Genomic DNA, 10,856 nt, shown 5'->3' with positions numbered 1-10,856 from the left:
TCGCTAGCCTAAAATTTAATAACCTCTAGTTATAGCTTTGATGCTTGCTTTTCGCCGTCTTCAACTTTGCCATTTGATGATGCTGCTGCCACTTGCGCTGTCACCTCATGAGTGATCCTGTTGAGTGGAAGAATGGGGGCAAATTTCTTGCCATCCTATTTATTGGGAATACGATTTAGAGGCACCTGCATCTGGGTTCCCTACAACTTTGTTCAAATTATTTCTTACATTTCTCTGGTTCATGAATAATGATCAGAAGTTGTTGGGTTTGCTTTAATGCTCTTAATAGAAACTGAAAAAAATTCGATCTTTTTACTTAAAAATGAAATGATATTTTAGGTTGACACTCTGGTTCAATTAAAAAAGCCTGTCGTCGTTACCCTGGTCTTATGTGTGAATTCTCGTGTGAAAAAATAGATTTCTCACCTGTCAGGAAGCTCTTGTGGATTTTTATTTACGTGGTTATTCAAGAGGGCAAAGGTCAATAGGATTGGTTATATATGGTAGTTCACATTTTTCTCAACAAAAGAGATAAGAAAATGGTAGTAATATGAACAAGGGAGGATATGATTCATCATAGTTAATTTGCATTTTGGTGTGAATGATATGTTTTTTGGTCAAACACCAAATAGAGTATAACACAAGCAACGCCAATTGGCCAGTATTAGATAGACCTAACAGCATACTTCCTGCTATGGAATTAGCCCTAGCATTTGGAGTCATACCCAACTCACATGACATATTAAAAGAATTTAAACGAATTCTTGTAAAATATGCATGAATTTATTTTTTATAAAAATAAAAATTTTATAAGTTAAAAAATTATTATTTTTTATTTTAAATAAAAAAATGAATTGAATTCTTATAAAATCTCAATTCCAAACTATTGAATTTGGTTAGTTGCACAGCATCAGATCACTTGTTTTTTTTTTCCTTCTCTCTCTTGCCCCCTCGCCCCACTTTCCCTCTTCATCCTTCTATTCCATCCAATGGATTAGCTGCAAGTCTCCCAAATGGCAAAATCCATCTGCGGAGAGAGTTGGTTTATGCAAGATTTGCAAGTTCCCATCTTCTGATCGATGGGTTCCAAATGATTGATTTATCCTTGGTTAAAAAGAAGCCCAACATGCTAACTTCACATGCCATAAGCAAAATTATTCACAAATATCTTCTTTAATTATTGACAATTACATGTCATTTCATTGACACCCACTCCATTTTGAAAACTACTTTCTCTTGCGTAAATGAAACCAAATGAATTTTCAGTATCCACACCAGCATTATGTATTTATCCTTATCAATGACTAATATCCAAAGTTGTATATACAACGTTTTCATATAATAAATTAATCCCTAGATTTAATATTCAATAGTACTAATGAAACTCGTTAATCTCTATATATTTCATTTAATACTGTAATAGTATTTTATTCGGTTACTGTAGAGAAAAATGATAAACCTCAAAATGTACCCATACCCACTAAGCTAAGGTGCCGACTAAGTAAAGTGTTGGCCTTATTTTGCTCTTTCAAACGAGATTTTCAAGCACAACAGTTGATTTATGCCCATAAAATTATCATGGGGTGGCCTGTCTTCCCACATGAAAATGAAGTAGCATGATGGATAAAAAATTTCACCTTCACAGAATATATATATATTATATAGGATGGTGTCATAATGCCTGTCAAGGAAATTAGTGGGTAAAGTGTAGACACTACTCTTCTACATACAATACATCCTTTATGATGCTGAGTTTCAATTTAATCCACTAAAGATAACCTAAATGTTGTTATATGGGATGTGACAGAAACTTACATGTAAAGCTTTGCTTCATACACCAAATTTCGTATTTATTGTTATTGGAACTAATACTTTAATATCTTTCTAGCTGAAGCTAATCCTACATATCAATAAGTCTTGGATGCAATAGTAAAGTCCATTATGAGTTCGATTTTTGAAAAATACATTATTGAAAATGACAATTATAAATATTAAATAATTAATTTATATATATCGTAAAATAAACATAGAAGATACCAATATATACAAAAAAAAAAATTTATGTACACATTAGAAATTTATTGCTTTTAGAACTAAGTACATTAATATCTGTCTAGTTAAAGCTACTCGTATTTATTACAATAGTAATATCTATTATATTACGGACTCAAATTCGATTTTCAGATAATGCACGGTCGAAAGAGATAACTAAAAATTTCAATTTATTTATTATTTTGTGTATTATAAAATAGAATGAAAATGCCGTAAAAAGAAATTTCATATGTACACAATAGAAATTTAAACCTCTAGGGTTATATTTTTTTTTCCCAACTCAAAGGTAATATGTTGGTTAAGCAAATCATGGTGTTATCTTGTAAAGAGCAAATTCTAGATTGGCAGTGACTGCATAGGAAAGAAGAAATAACTGAAAACAACCTAGACTAAGAAATGAAACCTTAAGATGGGAAATGCTACCCCAAGCTATAATTTTATCTTGGAATTTCCTTATCAATTTCTCTGGTGATGTGATTAATCAGACAAGTTTTAATTAATTAGCAGCTAAGCACATAGAGCAACAAGTTTCAGAAGCAATCGAAAAGGGTTAAGTATTACCGATACTTTTTTTTAACCTCTTCATTTGACTAATTTAGATTTATATCGGATAAAATATATTGTTTTATAATTTGAAGATTGAAAGTTAAATATAATGAAAATAAAGTGAAGAGTAAGAAGATAAGTTATGTATTTAACTTAAATTTTAAAAAATTATCATTAAATTTAATATTGAAATTATAATTAAAATTGAGATCAAAATTAAAATAAAAAATCCTTAAATTTAAAATAAAATTAAGCTGATGAGGTTCTCAATTTGAAAGATTAGTCAAACCGGATAATCTCATTTTATCTGATATCCTGTCATTCATAGGGACAAAAAGAGAAGCCTAATTATCAAGGGTTGTCCACAACTTGCACAATTTTTTTGTCATTCCCTATAATTTCTGGCATATATTCTTTTTTTTTTTAATAAAAATTCCTAAATTTTCCAATATAAAAATAATAAAATAAAAATTAATACAGAAAAAATGCAAAAAAAAAAGGGGTAAAAATATCATTAGATAAAGGAGCAATCATAGCCATCAAATACATTGATATGGTCCCACCATCTTGACTGCTCCAAAAGAATGTTATAAACGTGAAAGCTAATACCATCATCTGATCCAAGATACTTTCCAGATACACAAAGATTTCTACATTGGCCGGGACCCACTTAAAAGCTCTTCTTGTGTATGCTTAATACACTCTATATTTCCCTTACAATATATACAAATCATCACCTTGATCAGCCCGGCGAGAGCTTGAGTTGATTTCTTATTCATTAGATTTTAATTATTTTTAGAAATATTTTAAAAGCTGTAATATATTTTTTTTTAATCAAAAAGCTGTAATATATTTATTAAAATTTACTTATAAATACTTAATTTTATATAAATAAATTAATCCATATATATATATATATATATACAAACACAAAATCTTATTTAATTTTATTTTATTTTATAACAGTTGAAGCTGGACTGTTATAGTATTTACCATCACCAACGCCTCTCCACCACCATGCCCATTACCTCCTGCACCGCAATCATCATCTCCAACACCCAATCACCACCACCACCATCACCTCCACCGTGCTCGGAAAGCAATCCTTTGCCGCTTTCACTCAGTAAAGCATAATGCAACAGCTCCTCAAACGGGATTAGGGTAAAGAAGATGAAGGGAAAAAAGAAAGAAAGAAAGAAAGAAAGAAAAAGGAGAGATGGATCGGGACAACTTTCGTGTGGAGAAGAAGAGAGGAAAGATAGTGGAAAACAAAGAACAATCTATCAATAAACTGAATATGTAAATAATTGTGGAAAATTCAGTTTAATTCCGTTTTTTCTTAATGAAAATAACCAAATAAATAAAAAAAAATAAAAAATACTTAGAAATTCTAATCGAACTTATAATTAAATTCAACTTATTTAATTTAAAAAAAATTTAATGTATAAATTAATTAATGAATTTCTTGATCCCAAGTAAACTAAGTAATAATTTTCCTTTAAAAGAATAGTGCCTACTATACGTTCACATTATACATCTTCTTTGGGACCCACGTGTATATATATACATATATAATATACGTAGAGGCAGGCAAGTGTGTCTACAATACATGAGTGTGTCTGCTTCTGCTTGAAGTTTCGTAGATTTTTTTTTTTTGCCTTAATGAAATAAGTAACACTATATATAAATATATATATATATATATTACACTTACCTTTTTCTTATATGATTTTATAATACTTGTAATAAGAATGGTGTGGGGGTGGTGGTGGTGGTGGTCCATCAAGTACGCTGCTCATTTGCCTTGCATATCAAGCAACCCTTAATTCCTCTCTCTCTCTCTCTCTTTCTGCAACATTCATGGCCAAAAGAATCATCATCATCACCACTTCAGCTCATTACCCATGTGAGTTCTTCCCCTCTTTTCCTCATTTTCCCCCTCTTCTTCCTTCGCTCTCTCCCTATATTATTTCTGTTTCTCTACCATAGAATTTTTAGCTCTCTTACTGTTTTAACTATCATCTTTGTTAAATTTCCCGGAATTTAACTGTCTATTTACCCAATATCGTCTCTCTCACTCAAAGTTACTGCCATGTACATATAGGTTTATAAACACTGCAGAAAATTTTCACCCAGAAATCAAGCTTTCAGCTTTATTAGTTTATATATAGATATAATATACCCATTTTAATTACTATCAAAATACTAGATTTTTTTATTAAATTGAATAAGATAACTCTTTCAATAATGGGATTTGTTCTTGATATTTGCTTGCTGCTTTTGAATTTGTGCCCTTAAGTAACAGCTGTGGAGTCCGTTTCTTTGCCTTTTGCTTTAGTAGTCAAGGCCCTCAAGACAAAGGGAGAGTTGTGCTCTGTGAGAGAGAAAAGCCTTGTGCTTTAGGAATACTGTCTGTTTATTTTTTTTTAATTTTTAATTTTTTAACTTTCTATCCTGTTTTCTCTCTCTTTCTCTCTCAATATCTTTCCCTTTCTCTCACATAAACCGCTTACATGCCGCTGCTTAAATTGGCAAAGTCTTAAAGGTGGGTTTCTAGGCTTGAGGATACCTTTTCCTTTTTCTCCCTTACTTCAGTTAAAGTTAAGAGTCCAGAGAGAGTGATTTCTGGTGTTTTCCATGGTTAAAGCAGGTCTTATAGCTCAATCCTACTGTGACAGTTTCTTCTTTTCCTCCTCTCCTTGTTCTAGCTTAGCTTCTCTCTTCTATCCCATGCACAAGTATATGTTTGTATTTCCTTTTTTGATTATTTGCAGTTTTGGTTTTATTCCTCATCTGGGTATTGCTTAATTTTGTTATTTGATTTCTTGTTTTCTAGTTGAATCATCACCAAGTGTTTGAAAGTCTGCTTCTGATAAGACCCATCTCAAAAGCACACCCAAAAATCATATATTTTATGCATATTTTTGGTTTCAAGTCATCAAAGGCCTAATCCAATATATCCATATAATTCATGATTTCTGGTGTAAATAGATAGCCAACAGGGATATGATTGGGGAGCTACTGTATAAAGTTAATTTCGTAGAAAATCTCAAGACTTTGCGAGAAAGAAGATAACATCAGCAGCGGCGATGAGCAAGAGTAACTTAGGATCCATCAGTAGCTCTGATCTTATTGATGCAAAGCTTGAAGAGCATCAGCTGTGTGGATCCAAGCAGTGTCCTGGTTGTGGACACAAGATTGAAGGGAAGCCGGTAGGGAAAATATAATTCCTCGTAATATTCATAGCTTCAAATAAATTTTAAACAAAAAGAAGAATATTGCAAAGCAAAAAACAAGAATTATGCTTGATGTTTTATTCTTGCTCTTTCTTCTTTCTTTCTTTCTTTCTTTCTTTTTGGGTCTGAGTAGTAATATCTTTTGAGCAAAACCAAATTCAGTAGGACTCAAGCTTTGCTCTCTCCTCTCTAGCTCTCTTGCCCTCCATCCTTTTATCATCCTTTTTTAGCATGGATTAATTTATTTTTGTTAACTTCAAATTTCATTTTACCTTGGAGTTGAATGATTTTCAGGATTGGGTAGGTCTACCAGCAGGAGTGAAATTTGATCCAACAGACCAAGAACTGATAGAACACCTTGAAGCAAAAGTAGAAGCCAAAGACATGAAATCTCACCCTTTGATTGATGAGTTCATCCCCACCATTGAAGGAGAAGATGGGATTTGTTATACCCATCCTGAGAAACTTCCAGGTCAAATTAATAGTTCAATATATATTTTCACCAAATTGTTCATCTCCTTTTCTCTTTCGTGTACATATAATTGCTTCTGTGATTGTTCAATCTTGTTAGGTTTTACTGTTTCATAATCCGAGTTATGATATGTTTTCAGGGTTTTGTTATGACTTTTGAAGAATAGGATTCTGGGTCACAATTTGTTACACCTAAGTGAACCTAACTTTGATTTTGCTAAATATTGCTTCACATTTTGCTTGCAGGAGTTACAAGAGATGGCCTAAGCAGGCATTTTTTCCATAGACCATCTAAGGCTTACACAACGGGCACAAGAAAGAGAAGAAAAATTCAAACTGAATGTGACATGCAAGGAGGAGAGACAAGGTGGCATAAAACAGGCAAGACAAGGCCAGTCATGTTGAATGGCAAACAAAAGGGTTGCAAGAAGATCCTAGTCCTCTACACAAATTTTGGGAAAAATCGAAAACCTGAAAAGACTAATTGGGTCATGCACCAATACCACCTTGGTCAGCATGAGGAAGAGAAAGAAGGAGAACTTGTGGTCTCTAAGATCTTTTATCAAACACAACCAAGGCAATGCAATTGGACTGATAGGACTGCTATTACTGGTGAAGGAAGCAATGATCCCAATAGCAGAAGGGACAGTGGTAGCGGGAGCTGCTCATCAAAAGAAATAATTCCACACAGAGATGAAATAACTGGAGCTGGGGTTGCTGCTGCTCTATCATCCTACAGTGCCATTGATATCCAACAGTTAAAATCTGATCATTTTGGGTTCCCCCCATTCAGGAAAAGCTTTGATGAGGTACCATTTTCATTCATCTATTCCCTTCTTCTTCTTCTTCTTCAATATATATATATATATATATATATATATATATATATATTTACAACATGTAATTTGTAAGCTTGATGACATAAGTAATGTTATTCAAGATTTTCAGTTTCAGCATCATGAAAATCAGTCATAGATGAAAAAAGGAAAAAGTAAAGGGAGTAACTAAGAAAGTTTCTAGGGTTAATAACTTTACTCATGTTCATTGCTTGCAAATTCAGCATGAAACACTCTATGGACCTCACTTGATTATCTTTGTCAGCTAACTAATTAAATTTGTTTTACCTCCCAAAAAGTAACATTAAAAGGGAAACTAATATTCAAAACTGATAGAAACACATAGAGAAATGAAGGGGGTCTGAAAAGAGACTTGCTAGCAAACTACTTCTTCATGGGAGGTGTGTCCATTTTCAGGTGGGGATAGGAGAGGCTTCAACGGCAAGGGAAGCCCCAGTATCAGGCACATGTAATGACATTGGGGAGCACCATCAAAGGCCACATCATATGGCCCATGATCATCATCAACAACAGCCACAACACCACCATGTACACCATCAGATTGCTACCGCAGCCTTCCAAATCAGCAGGCCTTCACATCCCATATCCGCCATCATCTCTCCGCCACCTCTCCATCACACTTCCATCATTCTTGAAGAGGATCCTTATCATGTCTCCAGATTAATGCTTCAAAACGAAATCCAGGTAATTTACGTACTCGGACTAACACATATCCTCCTACTTCCAATATTCATGCTGGTATATGATACAACATTAATTAGATTCTCTTCATGAAGTGTGGGTGACAGCGACTGCAGGTCCTTGTGACTGTTTTTCAAGCCCATATATATATATATATATATATATAAAAAAGAAAAGAAAACAAAAGAAAATCTCTACCAAGTCGGAAGAGTTTGACCAAGTGCAGGAAGGTTAGGGAGGTTGGTAGCCTGATGATAAGGAGGAGCCAGCTACCGACACCCTCTAATAAAGTTGCAATTTTTGTTATTTATTCATTTATTTGGAAACTCATGCAGACAATCTTCCATACTGCAACTAGCTAAAAATTTGACAAATACATAGATAAGTGAACCCTTAAAAAACATGGTAAAAAAAAAATTATGAATATTTATTCTATTAGCTTGTTGTACCATATATCCAATACCGTATAACCATTGTATTTTATAATTTTTCGAGTTTCACCCAACTTCAACTGAGACTTGCTCCGTGTTGCTTGCTTTTTAATTTTTTTTAAGTGTTGCTTTTAGTGTCAACTAAATTAGACAAAATTAAATAAACTGTAATTTCACTTTTAAAGACGTGATGATTGATATTTAGTAATTTCTTTTTGGGTTGGTAACCTTTGAACAAATGAATACAAGCAGCAGCAGCACCACCACCACCACCACCAACAGCAACAGCAGCACCACCACCACCAACAGCAACAGCAGCAGCAGCATCATAAACTGGGAGGAAGATCTGCATCTGGTCTAGAAGAACTCATAATGGGTTGCACGTCGACTGATATTAAAGAAGTGAGTATGAACTTTTTGACCCTGAAATTTATGACTCCTTTATTAATTTGTCATAATTCCAACTAAGAAGCCAAGATAATAAAGATTAGAAAAGGTGAAAAAAGGATTAGAAAGAATAAAATAAAGAAAATAAAGATACAAACTAGAAAACTTTTCTTTTTCTCTTTATCTCTTTTATTTTCATTTTTCATTTCTAATTTAGAGGTTTTATTATGATGTCACTGTATCAGTAAACAAATAAAGGCCTATCATGTATAGACTTGTATCTTTTTGCTAACTCACTGGAAAGAGGCATGATCTTGAAGAGGATTACAAAAGTGTAATGCATATTGAAGTTGAAAGCATATAGGAAATAGGAAGGCTGCTTTCTTGCATGAATATTTTGGGGAAATTCTTAATGGACTTAGTCCATCATAAACCCAAGAAATATGAATGTGGGTTCTATGTGATTTTTTGATGGAGAGACTCACCTTCATGTGTTAGTTAGGTTCAGATAAGCTTTTTCCGTATACTTTGACGTATTGAAAATAGAAAAAGTGAGCCAAGATTTTAGCAAATGCACAATGTGAAAACACAGGCCATCAATATTTGAACTTAAACAGATAAGAATCTTTCTTTTTCTTTATTTTTTAATATTAAAAATAGTAAAACTAAAGCTGAAACCTCAATTCCTAAGGTTTGTGTCTGAACTAGATGTTCTAAGAAATGTAGTTATGCAAAAAGAATAGGATAAAAAAACCAACTAAAGAAAAAAAGAAGTTCCCAAAATATGTTCTTTCATTTCTCAAAGTTAGATGATAGCAATATGAGAACTTTTATCATGCGTGTCCTCCCAAGGAAAGCTCAGTTCAGACAATCTGATTATGGAGGAAATCAAAAAAGGACAAAATAGGCAACTTCATTGGTTTATTGTTTTTAAGTGAAAATTGTCTGTTTGAAATTGTAACCTTACTTTTCCCATGATTTGCACGTTTCGTGTTTGCAGGAGTCATCCATTGCAAACCCACAAGAAGCTGAATGGTTGAAGTACTCTTCATTCTGGCCAGACCCTGACAACCAGGATCATCATGGGTAGGAGCAAAAAATAATATAGAATAAACATAAACCCTACAGACAACATCATTATCATCATCAATAGTACTTGAAGCCTCCCACAAGTTTTTGTAAGAAGAGGCCAAGAAATCATCCATATGGTTTGCTCTTTTTTCTTCTTGTGGGGACCTTCCTAAGTTGCTATGGCTCTCAACTGAACTAACTGTTGGAAAGAAAGAAGAAAGAAGAAAGAACAAAAGAAAAAAGAAAAGAAAGAAAGAAAAAGAAACCAAGAAAGGCTGCTGTCTACTAACAATAGAAGAAAAACCAAAGACCAAAGTAAAATCTTAGAGCGTGAAAATCATCACCATTATCATTACAATATCATCTTTATGGCTATATTTTTATTATTTTATTATTTTAAGACATCTGTACAAGTTCTTTTATTGTTCTTTGAAAAGAAAAAAAAAATACCAAATAGTTTGTGCAAATTGCAGGGGGAAAAACTTTGTTAATTATTTGTGCTTAGTCACTTTAGCAAAACATACAAACAGGAATTTATATGTTTCCTCTTTTTGTAAATAAAAATTTGCTATACAGAATTGTTTATCTCATTGTTGCCTTACTTTTTCTACTCGTCTTGATATTCAAGGAAAATTTGAAGGGGGCAGGACATCAACTCTACTAATTTCCTATTATTGTTTAATCTATTTACGAAATCTTTGCATGGTTTTATAGAAGTTTGCAACAGCAAATTCTGCATACCACATGCCTTGCTTTAGCTAGTTTTTAAATTTTCTTGATGCATTGGATTTACAAAATTTCAAGATCAAAGGTGAGTTGGTTTTTATTTTATTTTTTTATTAATTTATTTTTTATTTCATATATTATAATACTGTTAAATTGCTGTATATAACCGTAATCCTCTAAAATCTATCCTTAATTGTACTATGGTAGCAAATGGGAAAATGCCATCTGGCCACAAACTGCAATTTCCATTTGTTTTCTACCAACTTCACATCATGGTTATTTTTCATCAACCTCTTGTTTGGATGTGGAAAAATGGAAAGGAAACAGAACAAATGATAGAAAATAAGCGAGGAATTTCACTTTGTTTGAAAAGAAAGAGAAAAATAGAGGGGAAAGGA

General features: G+C 32.8%; 1 protein-coding gene across 9 annotated transcripts; it reads left to right on the top strand.

Annotated features, from left to right (window-relative positions):
• The first annotated feature begins 4,355 nt into the window (after window positions 1-4,355).
• Window positions 4,356-10,322, top strand: LOC110610523 (NAC domain-containing protein 75). 9 transcript variants are annotated; one of them, XM_021750480.2, is made up of 7 exons: window positions 4,356-4,504; window positions 5,590-5,810; window positions 6,129-6,306; window positions 6,552-7,114; window positions 7,559-7,846; window positions 8,524-8,676; window positions 9,662-10,322. In XM_021750480.2, exons 2-7 carry the CDS (start codon window positions 5,688-5,690, stop codon window positions 9,749-9,751), a joined length of 1,395 nt encoding a protein of 464 aa, XP_021606172.1. In that variant the 5' UTR covers window positions 4,356-4,504; window positions 5,590-5,687; the 3' UTR covers window positions 9,752-10,322. The 9 variants fall into 9 exon arrangements, with proteins under 9 accessions (XP_021606172.1, XP_021606170.1, XP_021606173.1 ...); XM_021750478.2 differs by having other exon boundaries at window positions 4,360-4,504; window positions 5,435-5,810; XM_021750481.2 differs by lacking the exon at window positions 4,356-4,504 and adding an exon at window positions 4,511-5,143.
• The last annotated feature ends 534 nt before the right edge of the window (window positions 10,323-10,856 follow it).

The sequence above is a fragment of the Manihot esculenta genome, chromosome 3, assembly GCF_001659605.2.
Source record: "Manihot esculenta cultivar AM560-2 chromosome 3, M.esculenta_v8, whole genome shotgun sequence".
In the NCBI taxonomy this organism is placed as follows: Eukaryota; Viridiplantae; Streptophyta; class Magnoliopsida; order Malpighiales; family Euphorbiaceae; genus Manihot; species Manihot esculenta.
Note: the sequence above shows the minus strand (reverse complement) of the source record. Positions and strands in the feature narration are given on the sequence as shown.

What these genes read in the sequence shown, in the direction of transcription:
- LOC110610523 (XM_021750480.2), top strand. Translation starts at nt 5,688, where the DNA reads ATGAGCAAGAGTAACTTAGGATCCATCAGTAGCTCTGATCTTATTGAT. An exon ending in ACAAGATTGAAGGGAAGCCG is followed by an intron (nt 5,811 to 6,128) that starts GTAGGGAAAATA and finishes AATGATTTTCAG; the next exon opens with GATTGGGTAGGTCTACCAGC. An exon ending in TCAGGAAAAGCTTTGATGAG is followed by an intron (nt 7,115 to 7,558) that starts GTACCATTTTCA and finishes GTCCATTTTCAG; the next exon opens with GTGGGGATAGGAGAGGCTTC.